The 18,713-nt window shown below is 46.9% G+C and overlaps 1 protein-coding gene across 1 annotated transcript in view; it reads left to right on the top strand.

Moving 5' to 3' along the window:
• LOC119387872 (protein furry-like) overlaps positions 1-18,713 on the top strand; it is a 32,924-nt gene that overhangs the window by 1,283 nt on the left and 12,928 nt on the right. The window contains 11 exon segments of the mRNA XM_037655424.2: positions 2-38; positions 41-130; positions 133-191; positions 193-2,526; positions 2,528-2,980; positions 3,634-3,824; positions 5,492-5,603; positions 7,999-8,295; positions 11,381-11,536; positions 12,474-12,661; positions 14,483-17,753. Coding sequence (XP_037511352.2) covers positions 2-38; positions 41-130; positions 133-191; positions 193-2,526; positions 2,528-2,980; positions 3,634-3,824; positions 5,492-5,603; positions 7,999-8,295; positions 11,381-11,536; positions 12,474-12,661; positions 14,483-17,753 — 7,188 coding nt within the window.

Below are 18,713 nucleotides of genomic sequence, written 5' to 3'. Positions count from 1 at the left end.
TGTACCATGTTTAAAAAACTTTGTCGAAATGCTGTATTCACAACCCTTGACTTGTGTACCAAGAAGAAGCACAGCCTGGCACTGTTCCCACTGGTGACGTGCTTGCTTTGTGTGAGCCAGAAACTCTTTTTCTTCAGAACTGGCACTGCTTTCTAGCAATGTGTCTGTCTCACCTCAAGCACCGTGATCCGAAAAATGTGTCGTGTGGCACTGGAGTCGCTATACCGACTGCTTTGGGTATACATGATTCGTGTAAAATGTGAGAGCAACACAGCTACGCAGACTAGGCTTCAGAGCATCGTTAACTCGCTTTTTCCCAAGGGATCCAAAGCGGTTGTGCCGCGGGACACCCCATTGAACATCTTTGTTAAGATCATCCAGTTTATAGCGCAGGAGCGCCTTGACTTTGCCATGAAGGAAATTGTCTTTGATCTGCTCTCTGTTGGCAGGCCAATCAAGATCATCCTTACTCCAGAGAGAATGAGCATTGGTTTGCGGGCTTTCCTCGTCGTCGCTGACAGCCTGCAACAAAAAGAGGGCTGCCCACCAATGCCTCGAACTGTTGGCGTTCTTCCATCAGGAAACACCCTCAGAGTCAAAAAGACTTTTATTAACAAAGTGCTTACAGAGGACACTGCCAAGAGCATTGGCATGTCTCAGTACTACTACTACGTTCGAAAGGCTTTCGATGACATCCTCAAAGCACTTGATGTCCAGTTTGGTCGACCTCTGATGATGACTACAACACAAAATGCCAACAAGGAACCAGATGACATGATAACAGGGGAACGGAAGCCCAAGATTGACCTTTTTCGCACCTGTGTTGCTGCAGTGCCGCGACTAATTCCCGATGGAATGCGAAGGCAAGACCTAGTGGAGATGCTGTCAAGGTTGACAGTCCACATGGATGAAGAACTGCGTGGTTTGGCGTTTCAGGCTCTGCAGAACATGGTGTTGGACTTTCCGGAATGGAGAGAGGATGTCATCCAAGGTTTCATTCAGTTTATTCTTCAAGAAGTCAATGACACATTTCCACAACTGCTAGACAATGCCTTGCGCGTGCTGCTACAATTCTTGACCACGTGGAAGAATGCTCTGAATGGGTGTGGTGTCAAGAAAGAGGTGTCGGAGATACGGATTGAACAGATGACAAGTGCCTTGCATCTTGTTGAGGGTGTGGCTTTGGTAATGCTCTGCAACTGTAGGTTGTCTACGCGGCGTCTTGCAGCTCACATCCTCAAGGAGACCAAGGTTGTAATGAAGCTGCAGCTGCCACCACGTGCAGAAGAGCCCGTTGTGGATGTCATTGACCGAGCTTGCCCAGTTGCCATCGAAAAGTGTCTGCCCTACCTCCCCGCTTCAGAGAAGTCGGCAGTCCTGTCTGCACCAGTTGTGGATCTCCAGTGGCTTGCCGAGCGATCCAGCTCGGCCTGGACCACAGGCAGCCCCGAAGGCAGTACAGAAGGCTCCAACAGAAGTCCCTTGGATGTTCTTGACTTGTCTTGCATGGATGCCTGGTGTGCCTGCCTCATGAGTTTCATCCACCAGGACTATGTTCTGAAACATTGTCCTACTGCTGTAACACAGTCATGGCCAATTGTGACCTCACGGATCACTTGCCTCTTCACTCACATCGAACTGAATCCAGTAAATGATAACCGTGCCTCTCTTCTTCGTACCACAACTGTCAAGAAGGCACCCACAGAAAGGGATGTGTATCTCAGCTTATGGAGAAACTATCTCCTTTATGCCTGCCGCGTTGCACCTTCCAACAGCAACATCACTGTGCGCTATCTCTCGCCTGACCTGAGCTTCAGCTCTTCTCCAGAGAACATGTCTTCTGACCGGGCTGAACATAGGTTTACAGGCATCAGCAACAGTGGAATAAGTGCTACTACATTGTTTAAGCAGATTGTGCCCCTTTTGAGGAGTGAGCAGATGGATCTGAGAGGAGCCGTCGTCCTTGGGTTGTCACATGTCAACAGCCTTGCACTCAAAGACTTGATGGAAGAACTGGTTGGCTACATACGAGAAGCCATTGACAGGAAGCAGGAGAATGTACGTCGCCGAAGACGACGTGATATACTTCGGCTGCAGCTCACACGACTGATGGAATCGGTTGCCGAGCACGGCACCTTTGGAGTGAGCTCTTGCATTCTAGATCGTGATGCTGGCACACTCAACACATCTTTTGTTGAGTACATTGATGGGGCACGACTCTTTCTCGAAAGTGAGAACGACAAGGACGTGCCTGAAATCGTGCAGGAGATCAAGCTTCACTTCTGCAACTTTGTCCACAAGCTGATCAAGAGCTTTTCCTTGGAGAATCACACTCACCTCCTGGGCCATGACCTAAGGCGCAACCTCTTTTATCTCTTCGCCACGTGGAGCGGAAATCTCGGCGTCCCCTTCGGCGTTGTGGAGAAGCGAAATTCAGCCGACGAGAGCCTCACCGAATTGGAGTCCTCGGCACTCCAGGCAACGTCCTCTGTTCTTTGCTGTGGGCCGTGCATGGATCCACCTGGTCCTGAATGAAGAGAGCGTCATCTACCATTGGTTGGACAGCCTGCTTAGATCCAAGGATGAGAAGCTATACCATCTGGCTCAAGAGACAGTTGTCCTGTTGCTTGACTTCAATCAGGATGCGGGCATGCTGTTAGACTGGCTTGTAGACCGATGCTACACTGGGGAACCTCAGCTCGCAGACGGGTGTTTTACGGCGCTTGCAACGGTGTTTAGCGTACGTGAATACCCATGCGATCACTACATGTCCATCATCTGTGTTACGCTTCTGAATGCTGGCTGCCCAAGGGCAACCATTCAGGAGATGGCATTGCAGCTGCTGCACATTCTTGACCACCGCTTCTTTCACTCCAAGTCGGCGCTCACCATAGAGGATGATCAGCTGGACAGCATACAACTGCGTCACCGTTCCCTCTCTGGTGACGGTCTCATCATAGCTGGCTACCCTTGCTCCCAGGTATGAATTGCTTGAGATACATTATGCCTTGTTCTTGTGTTTCACAAGTGTGCATACTTTATTGCTCTTCTTTTTTTTTTCTTTGCAATGGTTACTGTCTGTGTCTTCTTCCTTTCTTTCTTCTGTAGTGTTTATATCTTGCCTGCTGTTTCTATATGTTGTGTTAAATAATTGCTGGAAGTTGCATTGTTCTGTTGTTGTTGATTGTATGCTGGGCTATATGAACTTTTCACGGTCTGGCTCGAAGCATGCTTTTTCTTCAGGATGCATTTGAACCGTACCCTCTAGACGAAGACTTCAAGAAGACAAATACTGACTTGTCAATCACTGCCGTGTAGTAGTGGCGACAAAACCTACGAATATGGCTGCTGTAACTTGTTGTATAGTTATATCTGGGCTAACCTTGATGCTTCAGAGGGCACAGTAATGCATCTGTAATGCTTATGTGCATGGACAGCTGTGAGGCCTGGCTTTTCTTCAACGGATAGTTCTTCTTATGTGTAGAAAATCGCTGAATGTGCCACTGTCTTGTACACCATAACTTGCAAGTTGAAATTGACAGTAGTTTCATCTGATGAGTGGTCAGTGATCTGGTATTTGTTGAACTCGGTATTGGGGGCATCCGTTAACTATGGTGCTGTGCGGCTTTGCAGGAAGAGCTGTGCCGTCAGATGGCTCAGGTGCATCCTGAGCTGACCATGCGGCTCTTCTCGGAGGTGACAGGACGGTTCCAGACGGCACGGCCAGAAGTGCGCCAGAATTTGCTTCGATGCCTGCTGCCCTGGCTGGGGAACATGCACCTCGTTGATCCACACTTGACCCCTGGCCATCCTCAGGAGCTTGAGTCAGTTCTTTATTTATGTGACTTCTTATTTAAAGGAACACTGACACCAAAATTTTGCATCTTGCTTTTTCTGTTGCGATAAGTAGTCAACGACCCACTTATCATGACTGGAAAGCTCGTTTGCTCGAGCGCGCGACCGTTAATTATTTGGAGACGGTTTTATAGCGCCCAGTCGCAGTTTCGGTTTGAGAGAGCGCTGAGGGAGGCGGGACCCAGAGTGGTGGCTATGTAAACATAGCTAGCTGCGCGAGCACAGAAAACTGCGTGCACACGAGCACAGCGTCGACAACTCTTCAATGAAAGCTTCCTGGGTGCTGCTACAATGCCCTCTGAGACGTAAATATGCGTGACCCCCCCAAGATGCACTGCCGAGGCGAGGACACCAGCCTTTGTACTACCGTGCAAGTCTCCCCTTCTTTCTGTTGAAAAGGTTTGCAAGGAGAGAGTGGGAGAGAGCGCCCGCAACAATCGTGGCAGCCAACGCAAACTCGTGACTCAGGTGGCGGTTGGTTGCTTACAAGAACACCAAAGGCGCGTTTCGCGTGGAGTGGTGCAACGCGCACTTTACACATGATTTTAAATACGTTCTAGGATATATTATCCGTTGATATTTTGTAGATGATGCATGTGTGTCCACACAAATTCACCCCACAGGTTATCTCGCCTTCGAAATTTTGTGTCAGTGCTCTTTTAATGATCTTAGGTTGCCCGCAGAATCAGTTTCTGTTCATTCAATCTTAGCAGAGCAGAATACGTTCCTTGGACGGAATAATCTTTTGCTGTGTTATCGTATCCTGTCACTGAACCTTTGCAAAACAGTATTAGCTTGAATTATGTGTGGGGTAAATAAGACCATGATTTCAATGTGTCTGTTAAATTGTACTTTGTTTACTGGGGATGCCATATTTTCGTGAGTGTGGCATGCGTAATCTTTCCTTTGATTACGAGCTCTCCTTACTCTCTCCAGTTCAGTGCTTCAAAATGCAGTCTATTTAGCTATGAGGTGACCAACCTCTATGGTAAGCTGGCTTTTTTTCTTGAGAAATGAATGCAGAATTCAAAGCAGCTTAAGGGAATGACAACAAGGTTGAAGATGTTCAACTGCGGCAGAAGGGCTATGTCTAAACTTTAGGTTCAGTAGTATTATGCATGGTGCCTGCACCGAACTAAAATTCGAGTACAGCAACTTGGGCCTATACCTGGCTACAACTTTCTGTGGCAGCACAGCCAAGGCTACAGAAGTGAAGCACACAATTTTTTACTACACTGCTGCATGTACTCCGGGAACGCTAACTTTTGTAGACTACGTAGCATACAAGAAAACATAAAAACAAAAAGAAATAGGTATTATGTTCAGGACTTTTTGCATTGTAAGTAAGAAAGCTTATCCTGTGAAGGATTTCCGTTTTTTGCCGTGTCTAGTTTTCTGGCTTTCTGGTGTCGATTTCACGTTTTCCTGTGCCTGTAAACAATAGCCTGCAAATAGACTACTTGGCGTAGTAACACATGTGCAGAAGCTCCGCCCATGTAGCTTTGGCTGTGCTGCCACAGAAAGTTGTCGCCAGGTATAGTATTGTATTGAAATAAGAGCTGCATAAGTGAATTAATACTTCACTGAGCAACATAGAAAAGGTGAATGGCTCATTGTGTTCTACGGGTTCGTGCAGGACTTTGGCACCAGGCGAACGTCGAGAAGGATGGGGATCTGCTGAAGCCACAGAAATGGTGCTCAACAACTTGTTCTACCTGACAGCAAAGTTTGGAGACCAGCACCCCAAGGTCAGTTGCACATGTAACTTCAGTGGAGCAAAATTTCAAAAATTTGTGATTGCTGTTCTTGTCTTCACTGATGATGTGTTTACTGTTACAGTTTAGCGTACAGCAGACTCTCAGTAAACGGAAATCTCTTAAATGGAACTGCTGCTTAAACGGAACAACTGCATCTAATATGATTGGTTTCGTACTAGGACTCTGCCATCCTATTCATCTCTCAGTAAACGGAACACTCGTTAAATGGAACACATTTTCCTGGTCCCTTCAGGTTTCGTTTAACGAGAGTTTACTGTAGCTTTATTGTCCAGTGGGCGATGCTAACACTGCGTATGAAAAAGCTGTGTAGCACTGCAGAACAGTATTGTGCAATGCATCTTAATAATGTTGCAGCCACTCACAGCTGTAGAAAGAAGACCGCATCTTGCTTTCTTTCTTATCTTCACCTACCTTTCTCCTTGCCATCTTCACAGAAGGAGAAAACTTCATTAAATGAATAATTAGGTTTAAGTTGTCCTTCTTGGTAGATGTTGCACTTCTCTGTGGCATAGTGCGGATGGACAGCTTCATCTCCGGCGTGTAGCAGACATGAATCACCATGTTCTGGTGCAGATCTTTAGGTTTAGAAAGGGAAATTGACCTTTAGGTGTTGCAGCCCTGCTGACCCGAGCGCAAAGTGTGGATGTTGCGTGTTGTAATGTGAGGTGAGAGCATGGCAGTACTTCCTGCACATGTATACTGCGTTCTTGTCTTTAGACCTGGTAGGTGGGTTGGCTTAAGGGAATAGTCGTCGAGCCATTGGTGAGGGATGTTAAGCATGTTGCCATCGCAAGCTAATGAATGAGCTTGCCCATTTGCCTTCTGTCACCACGTGGCCATGAATATAGTCTGCTTGAAAGGTACCTCTTCAGATCTGATCCAAGTCTTTATTGTGAGTCTTTCAATTTCAATTCTTTATTCAATTTCAAGTCTTTATTGTGATGCCAGGCGTAGATGTAGGTCACCACTGAAGCTGCTGGTATTAGGTCTTTCTTTGAGCCCATTCCAACAAGTAACTTTTATTGTATCCATGGGAGCCACTGCTTCTTCCATGTATCTTCTAGTCTGGTAGGCTCCCTGATTTGGACACATGCATATGTAGGAAAAGCCTTGAAATGATGGAATATTGTTAAGTGCCTCCCACAGATCACATCACCTGACAGAAAAAAATTTAAATGGTCTGCACATTTTCCCATAATTTGCAGTTATGGGCGTGTGTGTATTCTATGTTACGCATACTATTCAACGCAGAAATTTGGGCTAGTTGGTGGTAACTGAACTTATACATCTTACAGTGCAAAGGAACAATCACACAAGAAAGAGACAGGTAAACAGGACAGGCACTAGACATCAAATGAAAGTTTACTGATGCAAAACTATGGCAATGCACATACAGTAAAAGCTCGTTAATTCGGATTTCATGGGACAGAAAAAAAATCTCCGAATTAACCGAATGCCGAATTATCGAAAGTGTAAAGAAAAAAATAAACAAATGTCTCAATGCGTTTTCATTTTCTTGATAGATATGTAAATCCAGTACTTATTCTGCATAAGACCAGTGTAAAAGCCGCAATTTTCGTCATTTGCAACTTCATTCACAATGTGACCGCGGCTCAAGACCCCCGTGTCTTAAGCCGAAACGTGCTCTGAACCCATCCCTTATTACGTACTGCCACCACCAACACCACCACGCACACGTCACGATAATTTTTTCGCCAGAAAAATGGCCGGCAACTGATAGTTCGTCCATCACAATGTACCTAGCAAGCAAGTTTTATGCCAGCATCATCGTCAAAACGAAGCTACTGAGTGCCGCATCTGCTGTGGATGAAATCGTGGTCACTAAAGACACGATCATAGTGTCCACACAGTTCTGAAGGCACACGCCTGGCCTGCGTACGCCGTGTAAAATCGAAAACGAAACAAGTTTGCCTCAGCTGTTGCAATGTTGCTCGCCAACAACGCGACTGTAGTAAGATTGTGGATGGCGATCACACCTTTCTGAAGGCCCGCGGCCGTTTTGGTTGTTCGCGGATGCCGTTTTCGCTCCTTTGCATCACACATCTGCGGCGCTTCATGCTTGAGAGCTCCGAGGATTGTCCGAATTGACCGGGCTGCGGCCAAATGTGACCGGATTAACGCGAGTTTGATGCTATTAAACAATACATACACTTGCTGGGACCAGGGAACACATCCGAATTTCGGATTGTTCAGAAATGAGGAAGTATGTTTCGCATATTTCTATTTGTCTTCAGGAAGTTTTGCTCCTTGAACCTCCCCTATTCATCTGGGTTGTTAGCTTACAGAAAGCTCGTGACAGCAATCTCACAGGTGGTTTTATCTGGTTGCCACTCATTATCTACAGGAGATGGAAGAACTCTGGGCCCTGCTGTGTCGCAGTGGGGCCTCCAATCTGCGGGTGATCGTGCGATACCTGCTGATCGTGGCTGGTTTGGCCCCCGGAGAGCTTCTCCCGTCAGCCAAGCGCGTGGCACTACACATGGGGCGTGCCTGCCCTGATCGGCTGCTGGATGCCCTGCTTGCTGAGATGCAGCTGGCCGAGACGCTGGGCTTCTCGGTCGAACGGACCGAGACGCCACCATTCTTTCGCCTCACCAGTGCCCGCAAAGGCAGCAGCAGCCACTCAGATGATGGCAACCAGGTATGTTTGTGAACAGGCAGCCAGGTATTCTCATAAAACAGAGTGGGTGCTGCAGTTCTGATCATACATAGCCTTACGCAGAGGCAAACTGGGCACACATGCACTGACTTTCCATTTCTTCTGTTTCACTATCCATTACTTAAAATAGCAACATTGAAACTTCTTTTGGCATATGTTAGATAAGAGTCGGTCATTGTTTGCTTACTTTTGTTTTTTAATATCTGCCTTGGTAGCTTAGTGGCTACCAAGGCAGGTATTGGTAGCTTAGTAGCGCTGCTAAGCTGGAGGACATGGTTTCAATTCTTGACCATGGCGGCTGCATTTTGATGGGAGTTGAAATGTGAGCACACCCGTATACTTAGATTTCGTTGCATGTCAAAGAACATCAGCTGGTCAAACTTAATCCGGCATTTCGCACTACGGTGTGCCTCATAATCATGTCGTGGCCTTGGCACATGAAGACCCAGGATTTAGTTTTTCTTTCTTTTTCTTTCTTTCTTTCTTTCTTTCTTTCTTTCTTTCTTTCTTTCTTTCTTTCTCTGTGTAACATTTCGTGGACGTATGATTGCTTGCTGACATATGTGCAATAAAAATTCTGGTTCTTTAACGCAAGTGTAACATTGTAGGTAATCTCGTCAGTGTTAACCTCTCTGTAATGTAATGCCAGAGTTTATTGTACTTTCATTCTTTCCGGACCCAATATACTAGCCCCAGGATGTGAATCTAGCCAGTTTAGGTCATTTTTATGTAAGCTTTTCGAATGTATAACTTGACACATATTATCGACCGAAGAACATCTAAATCCTTGTCACGAAATATATCTACAGTCAACTGCCGATTTTTCGCACATGCTTGAAAATTCGAATGCATTCACGGCACTGTCACAAGTCCCATAGATGTCAATGTATAAGAACACCCAAAATTTCGGATGCTAAAACACTTCGGCATCCAATTTTTCTAACTTTCTGCCCAAACTGCAGGTCCGAAGCGGCATTAATTGGAGCCGCCACCTCTGTCATATTATCATCACATAGGTTTGAACCAGCGCTTTCGCGAGTCAATCCGTTTACAACCGTAGCAGGGTCTGAAAGGCAGCTTCACCGCAATGTCAAAGAGTGATGAGGTGAAGCATATCGAAAATCTGAAGGAACCACTGTCATGACACAGTGCAGTCTCTACGAATAAGCACTGTAAATGCACGGATGCATGATGGCAGCAAGTGGCAAACATGCTGGTACAGCTTAATCGCTGACAACCCTTATGATAAGCATCTTCAGCTAATTGCTCGATAGTACATGTGGCCTAGCACAGTTGTATTGCGTACTGCACGCATTTAGTAATAGGCGATAACCCAAAGGCGCCACACTGCTGTTCATGCTGCCTCTTTGTGCGAGACCGCCAAATGTGCCGCACAGGGGCATTGCTTTCACGAACGAAACCAGCTCGCCATCGCCACGCCCGTGCGTGGTCAGGAACGAAGTGGGCACGCCATAACGTACGCTTTCACGGCAAGCACCTGCGTATGATACGGTGAGCGCCGTGGCAGTGACACCGTGACCTTAGTAGGCGACGTGCTGCACGCAACAAGGAGCGATCGGCTTTGCGCAGCAGCAGATGCGGCGTGTCAGCGGAGATTCTCGCGTAGTAGCTCATCGCGAAGAGCTGGACGAGTCGTTTCGCTCTTCCACCATAGGCTTTGTGTTCCGTATCATCATTTTTAAATGTTCCATGAGAAAGAGTCGAAACTTTTTCATGCTTTGCTGGTACCGGCAGCGCTCATCACGAGACACAAATTTCCACTTGGCAGCTGGCACGTATTTAAGCAGGGTTTGTAGCAGATACCAGATGTGTTCCCGAGAGCCTGGGCGTGCACCGAAACGCCTGATAAATGTAATGGCAGGCATTGAAGCTGTTTTGAACATGGCTGTGGTTATTTGACCACTTGAGCAGAGTAAAAAAGTATAGATTAGTTTTTTAGATGATTTCGCTGTCCCTAGGGAGTCTGAAAAATCATACGTTGACTGTACTTTGACTTTCAACAATGTTTGCACCTTTGGTGCCAGTCATGCATGGTGTAATTACTCTCGGTTTTCTATTTGTAAATCTGGTTCAACATAGATCGCTGTATCTCTTGCTGTCACAATGACATTTGTGGCTGCATCACCACACATTTATGACGTCACACATTGCAGCCTGTATATAATGCATGTGGAATGTACTGAACAGCTTTTATCAAAGCCTATTCAAGTAGCTTTTGTTGCAAACAGACTAGAGCTGTGCGAATAGCAAAACAAAGCGAATTCGAATATTGAAGTCTGAGTGCGAATATCGAATATTTTTCGGGAATATAGATTTCGAAGCGAAATTTACGTTAGGTAAGATTTCACGTGTCTTTAGGGAGAATCTGAAAAATCGGATGTTGGCTGTCACTTTGACTTCTTCAACACATGTCCAGTTTCCATCTGCCTCTGTCGATGCCAGTCGTGCCCAAATCAGGTGTGAACCTCTACATCTCCGGCATTTTCTATTTGTAAATCTGGTACAACATAGATCGCTGTATCTCTTCTTGCTGTCACAATGACATTGGTGGCTGCATCACCACACATTTATGAGGTCACACATTGTAGCCTGTATATACGGTGTTTCACTTTCTTCATGTACCCTTTTTCTCATGTGGAATCTACTGCTAAGAACAGCTTTTGTCAAAGCCTACTCAAGCAGCTTCTGTTGCAAAGAGACCTATTTTGTTTCACTGTCCTCTGCATAATGCATGAAGATAATTGCTGCTTATCGTGCGTGTTATGTTGATGATCGTCCACTATCTGCAAAGAAAAATGGAAAAAAATAATTTCGGCACCTCACCACCTGTCAGCTGACAAGAAGTTGAGGGCCCTGCTTTGTTTGCAGAGGTCATCTGGCCTCTGGAAGCACCTTCAAACGCATAAAGTAGCAAGGCGCATATGCTATTGTTTCAGTATAAATATGAGTATGAAATGTGCTGAGATGTTTGCATCAGACTACGGATCTTTCTGTCACTTTAGGTGCTGATGTGAGGTTGTACTTTGGCTGTTTCATTTCGTGGCAGGCCCCAGATGTTGCCCAGGAACGTGGCACCCTACACACCAAGAGACGCAGCACGGAGGACGGGTCAAACGAGTGTCGAGGTGGTTCTCTGCGGAGTAACTCTAGCGAACGGTCGCGACAAGATCGCTCGATGCTGCTGTCTACTGACGAGCCCAGGGTAAGAAAGCTTTAGGGTTTCTTGCACGCAAGGAACAAGGGACTCAGTACGCAGTAACGTAAACAATTAGAAGGGCATTAATTGAACCTTCTATACAGTATGTCAGCGAGGCAAATTACACGGTCAGTTAGCGTGCCAATGTAACACGCTGCAGAATCAAGAAAGTTCACCTTGGGACACCAGGATATCGAATGAGTAATGTTTGCTCCTCCTAGAAATCCTTTCCTATGTCATTTGTGGATTGCATCGCATTAATGGAGGCACATTTGAGGGAACAGGAGGGCTTTCTTGAGACAGTCCCGTAGAGCTCAGAATGAAGCATGCGAAACCAACTTCGCTCAATGGCGATCACAAGCCAAAGAGAGGGAACAAAGTTCCCCTTACAGAGCCACCACGCCATGTTGCTTTGGCAACATGACAACATAACGACATGGAAATGTTGTTATGTTGTAAGACCGACGAAAATAAGCTGTTATAGTTTCAGTCTTTGTTCCATAACTTATTACAACGTAGACATCAATTTGCTTTGCCTTTTCTTTTTTTCTTAAACACTACACATTCTGGTGTTTTTTGCACTCAAGGAACAAGGGACGTGGTACGCTGTAGTGTAGGCAAATAAAAGTAAAGGTGCATTTATTGTGCTTTTTTTACAGTAAGTCATCATTGTAGCACACCAGTTTATCATTGCGGGATGTGCAGACATGTTGTGGAATTGAGGAAGTTTGACTCGCTACGCAAGGGTATTGAGCGAGTAATGGTCATCTTTGCCAGAAACTCCAGTGCAAACTGTATTATAAGCAGTGTGTTACGTATTGCATACGTTAAATTAATATTGTCTGCTCTCTTTCTACAACATAATGAAGTGACGGATATTTGCCACATTTACCAAAAAATAAAAAGCTTTTTTCAAGTGAAGTTTTGCTTCTATTGTCAGCAGGACTCCCAGCCAGATGAGGAGCCAGAAGTGCTGGACAACTTTGCCTTACTGCGTCGGGCTGCTGAACAAGAAGCAAAGCCAGAGACGCCTCAGCCACATCCCTTGCCAATGCCAGAGTATGGTGGTTACTATGCACCATTGTCCGAGTTCCTTCCCGAAAGCTCACTGCCTGTGGTAGGCTTTCACAGGTATGTGGTTTCTTGCATACTCCATCGTTTTGCACACAATAGTGCATCAGCATAATCTGCTAGCCTAAATTAGACATCTTTCCACTTTTGTTGTGATTTAAACACGTTTTCCTGCTCTTGCTTGAACACTGCTGGAAAGAGAGTTCAGGTACAAAAAGCAGCAAACTTTTTTTTAGGGCCACACATCTACTGTACCATGTTGCATGATTGAGGTTGGGCAGCATTGTGCATTATGCTGTATCAATAAAAGGCTTTCTCTCACCCTTCCTGAGGACAACATAATGTTATGTGTTGGATTCCTTGCCTTGACAGCCACCTTTTGATTTTTATTGCGATAGCAATTATGTGGACACTCACAGAGTGCTCTTGCTGTCGGTGTGACCGTGATGTTTCGTATAAAGTCCAAATTGATAAAATCGCCCAGCACATTGTATATTCTATGTGGGAGTGAAAGTGTATGAGCACAGCCAACAAATGCTTATCTAGAGGAGAGGAGACGCACTGGCCATCATTCGTGGCACGAAAGGCCCATTTGGGGGGCAGGGGGGGTTACATGGCTTCGCACTTTGCTCACTCAAGCGCGGTCGCACACATTTATCTTTAGAGAGATCAGCTGATGGTTTATACCTTTGTACATACTGGTCTCACTGCTCGATTTTCACTGAAGTGATAAAAAGTGCTAAGGAACTTCGCTCACTTCAGCGGTCGTGTTTCCTTACGCTGGCGTTTCGTTGTTATGCGAGGCTGGATGCTGCAGGAGTGAAGAATGAACTTTCAGAAAGTCCCCGGTGGTTTTCTTATGCATTCTATGTAGAGCTGTGCGAATAGCAAAATTTTGGGTGTGAAGCGAATTCGAATATTGAAGTGTGAGTGCGAATCGAATCGAATATTTTTCGAATATTTCTCGAATATTTCTAGAATATTTCTCGAATATTTCTCGAATATTTCTAGAATACTTCTCGAATACTTCGAAGCGAAATTGTGGAAAAAAAGTTAGAGGGGATTCCTAAGATTATTCTTATGAGATAGCAACATGAAAGTGTTTCTTTTCGCTAGGTTGATGAAGCGCTGGCGGGGTGGTGTTTCATAATTGTCTTATCCAGAATGAGGCAATGTAGAGGCCGAATTGTATTTATTTACATAATTTGGTGCAACCAATGCGTTGCCGATAACACTTTACATGTGATAGGCAAAGATGCCATTTCCTTAGCCTCTCCTCCTCTTTCAACTTCTGTGGAAGCCCAACTGATGTGGCGGACAAGGGTGTGCTCCCTTCAAGTCCGGAGTTCCAAATCTGCCTTGTAGACGTCGATATATAAGAACATCTGAAATTTTAGATGCTAAAAAGCTTCGACTTCCAATTTTTCGGACTTCCTGCCCTGATTTCAGGTCCACAACAGCATTAATTGAGCCCCCACCATTGCCACATCTTTCATCTCAATGTTGGAACCAGCGTTTTCTTGAGTTAATACATTTGCAACCATAGCAGAACTTGAAAGGCAGCTTTGCCGCAATACCGGGGTGTGACGAGGTGAAGCATATTGAAAATCTGAAGGGGTCACTTTCAATCAGACGTTGACTGTATTTTTTTTTTTTTTTTTTTTTGAAGTTTGAATAGTTCGAATAGTAAAATTCCAGTGCGAATTATCAAATCGAATAGCAAACACTACTCGAAAAAATATTCGAAATTTCGAATATTCGCACACCCCTAATTATTAGATAATCTATAAAAATACCTGGGAGTCCAATAAAGTGCTGCAATGGTTGCAGTGATTGTGGTGAGTTTTCATAAAGTACTGCATTCTTTTTTTTTCTGTCCAGGTGTAACCTGGCAGTCATGTTGCTCACCGACGTGGTGGTGAGCGGTGTGCCTCTGGATTGGGGACCTCACCTGCCCATGCTACTCCACGTGCTCTTCCTCGGCCTCGATCATGCTCGGCCGCTTGTGCACGAACACTGCTCTCGCCTCTTGCTCAATTTGCTCGTTGTTGTGGCTCAGCACAGGGACCACTTGGGAATAGCACGCATCCTTCTCGACAACCGTGTTCAACAACTGGGTTACGGAATACATTCCCAGCCACGCATGCTCTCCACTATCAATTTTACAGAGCCAGTGTCGCTGATTGACGCCACGACGTCTGCTCAACCCACTCAAGCAGCTGTGACCACATCAGTGCTCGACCAGTCGTTGGCCAATCAGTGCAACACAAATACCTCATCGTCAGCAGCAACAACTATGACAACAACAGTTACAACAACCACGGGATGCCAAACCAATATGCAGTCTAGCACCAACCAGCCAAATTCCGAGTCTACAGTACGAATTAAGCTGGGAGGCACAGACATAGAACAAGATTTTTGTTGTTCACGACCCATTGAAAGAACGATCAAGGCGCTCATCGACTTCCTCGCTTCCAAGAAAGACTCGGCTTTATGGGCTTATGAGGACATCACGGCGAAAGTGTGGTCCGTGAAAAGTGCGGAGCAGTTGAGCACATTTGTTCATCACGTGGTGACTGTCTTCACAGACTCGCTTCCACAGGCTCACATTGAGCAGCGGTGGGCACAAGTTGCCCTCCAGCTGGCACTCTCGTGCTCGTCGCGTCACTATGCAGGCCGTTCGCTGCAGATATTTCGTGCACTGCGTGTGCCGATAACGACGCGCATGCTGGTCGACATCTTGTCGCGCCTCGTTGAAACTGTCACCGAACAGGGAGAAGACATGCAGGGCTACGTGACGGAGCTAATGCTTACGCTCGAGGAAGGTGTCGACTCTCTCGACACGAACCTCAGGATTGATGACTTGATGAGAGAGATATTTCAGTCGGCACCAAACATCGCTGGCAAAGATAACCGAAGGAGTGCCCCGCCACCCTTGGACTCACCGGTTGGAACCCCGTTTGTTTCTCACATGCGCAGCACTTCGTACTCGGTCTCCTATTCCGGCAAAAAGCTGCCCGAAAGTCCAACATCCGACTGCCGTGAGTCCAGGTCGAGGGCTTACACCGATGACGAGGCAAGGTTGCGTGGCAACAGCCTCGGACGTTCTCGCAGTGCTCTCTCGCTGAAGACGGCTGACGAACAGTACACACAAGAAGATAGGATGACCCTGTTGGCACAGTTCTTTTGGATTGCTGTGTCCTTGCTCGATTCTGACTACGAGCACGAGTTCCTACTCGCCCTGCGATTGTTGGAAAAGGTGCTTAGCAAGCAACCACTGGAGAATGCAGACTTCCTTGAAAAAGTGGACAAGATACAGCACCAGATGAAGTGGCCTGGCTTTCCTGGGCTGCACGCTTTGCTGCTGAAGGGTTGCACCAGCCCGGCCGCATTTGACCAGACCATCAACATCCTTTGCCAGCTGACCCATCACCTAGATGTGCCAGTCGTTGACCCTACAGAATCGCTGGCTTTCCCATTTCACGTAATGGCACTGCTGCCATACCTGCTCTTCAACTTTGATGACCCTGCTCCGCTGTGCGTTCGTGCGGCAAAGGCAATCGCCCATGTGTGCATGGAGCGATCACAAAAGCTGGAGAACCTTGCCACAGTGATGACTCTTTACAGTCAGCACTCATTCAGCAAAGAGAATCTGCAGTGGACCAAGTGTGTGGTCAAGTACCTCTACGATGCCTACTCTCACGTATTCATTGGTATCGTCTCTTTTCTTGTTGAGACAGTGGAGAAAGGACCTCCCTCGTTGATGCAGCATATGCTGAACGTCCTCTACTGTATTCTTCTCTACATGGACATCCAAAGTGCAGCACAGACAATCAATGCTGACCTGCTGCGAGCCATTGCTCGTCACGTGGAGGGCTCTCACTGGAAGGACGTGTTGAAGATCTTGAAGCACGTTGTGGCTCGATCGTCCAGCTTGGCTGCACCACCTTCATCAGTTCCTGCGTCCCTTTCGGGTGTAACCACAGCCGATTGCATTAGTATTGCCTCCAGCACTTCGTTTGCAGACTCGGAGTTTTCTGCCAAACGAGAGCTGCCTGGTCGCACTATTGAGTTTACGTTTGACCTTTCCATAACTCCCGTCGTAGGCCTAAACCCAGACACCAAAGAGGAGACAAACGAGACCAAAGAAGAGAAAAGTTCCCCAAGGCGCAGCCTGTCACACAACCACTCCTTTAGCGAGAATGGCTCCCTCGGGGGCTGGAGGCGCCCGTGGCTGTCACAAGGACGAACTCGCGAGCATCTCATCAGCCTGTTGACGGCCTGTGGCCAACGTGTCGGGCTTCCTAAGAGCCCCTCTGTGATTTTCAGCCAGACCAGCGATGTGGCCGAGCGTCAATCCTCCATGTGCAGCAGCACGGAGGAGGTGTCCGCCACCAACAATGATGTCTCTGCTGACAGCAAGCTAGATGACGGCACGCACAGTGACCAGCAGTTTGGCATCTTCAAGGACTTTGACTTCCTTGAGTATGAGCTTGAAAGTCAGGAAGGCGAAAGCATGGACAACTTCAACTGGGGAGTACGGCGCCGGTCGCCCCCCAATTTCGAGGTGCAGTGCCCAGGTGTGGTCCAGCCCTCCGGATCCGACTCCAGCATCACCGTGCGCTACAGCATCACCACACCGCGGCGGGAAGAGTCGTCCGACGACGATGCTGGCAGCGTTTCACCCCTTTACGATCATTCAGAGCTGCCAAGCTGCACCAGCAGCCTCGTGTTCCCTGCGATCTCACTGCCTCTCAAAGGCAGCTTTCGCAGACCTGGAAGCCCCGTGTCTGGATCATCGCAGAGCTTTGTCAGCGATGGCGACCTCACCCTTAGCAACACTTCACCAAGCTTCTCGCCACTGACTGCGACTGCACCGCCGCTTGATGATGCGGAAGATGCCTGGAGAGCCAGCCTACACCGCTTGATGGCTGCTTCTCCGGAGGACACCAGCTCCATCTACCAGACGCTGGGGCGCCTGCTACGAGAGTCATTCCGCAAAGTCTCGCGCATGACACGAGAGTGCTGTCAGCTGCTCTCGGGCACCGACTGCCTCCGCCGTGTGACTGCCCTGTTTCTCAACATGCTTGATGTGCTGGCCACTCAAGCAGAGCTGCCCTTCGTCTACGTGGACCCGCAAGTGACTTCCATTGTAAGTGGATTCGTTAAGCATAGCCTCCGCATTTATTTATTTATTGCGGAATAACTTCGTGGCAGTTACTGTATTTGTGGCAACATTGCATACGGCTTGGTATAAAGCTTAGCTGTGATGATAAACTATAAGTGTACAGTGACTTTACAGGGTTTGTCCAAAAAGCAGTAGGATTGATTTTTTCCCCCGAAAACATGGTAAAGGAGAGGTATGTTACTGCGCTGGTTGGATGGTGGGGGCCTTAGCTACCAGCACACCAGTCGCCAGTCATCTCCTAGCGTTCACGGAGTGTACATCGTTTTTAAGGTGAAACCATTTCAAGGTGAAACCATTTCAAGGTGCCTTGTCATCTCGACAATGAGTCGTTTGTTAGAGCAGCATTGCGTGGTGAAATTTTGCGGAAACTGGGTAGAACTGCGAGTTAGACCCATGACATCATCAAGACTGCTTATGGTAGTGATGCCATGGGTCAGCGAAGTGTTTCTGAGTGGCACAAATTGTTTTGGAAGGGATGAGAGCAAGTTGAAGATGAGGAACGTTCATGAGGCTCTTCAACGGCAAAAAGTCACGAGAATGCGCCAAGCCACACCACCTTCGCTGTCATAGACTTCCTGACCTTAAACATGACATCACACAGTTTCCCCAGCCACTCTACAGCCCAGATGTCGCTAGTTCAAACTTCTTTCTCTTCCCCCCGACTGAAAAGCGTCATGAAAGGACGGCAGCACAGCTCAGTCCAGGCTGTTCAAAAGGTCGTAACGAGGGAGCTGAAGAGCAACAGTTTCTGTATTCCAGGGGGCCTTCAGTGATTGACAGAGTTGCTGAAAACACTGTGTTCATGCAGAATGCGCATATTTTGAAAACTATTAAGTCTTATGTGTCTAAATCGTCAATAAAATTTTTCTAAAAAATTCAGTCCTGCTACTTTCCGGACAAACCCTGTATATGTTTCTTATCACG

This window comes from Rhipicephalus sanguineus, chromosome 3 (genome assembly GCF_013339695.2).
Source record: "Rhipicephalus sanguineus isolate Rsan-2018 chromosome 3, BIME_Rsan_1.4, whole genome shotgun sequence".
Classification (NCBI taxonomy): domain Eukaryota; kingdom Metazoa; phylum Arthropoda; class Arachnida; order Ixodida; family Ixodidae; genus Rhipicephalus; species Rhipicephalus sanguineus.
This window is presented reverse-complemented; position numbering and strand designations above follow the sequence as displayed.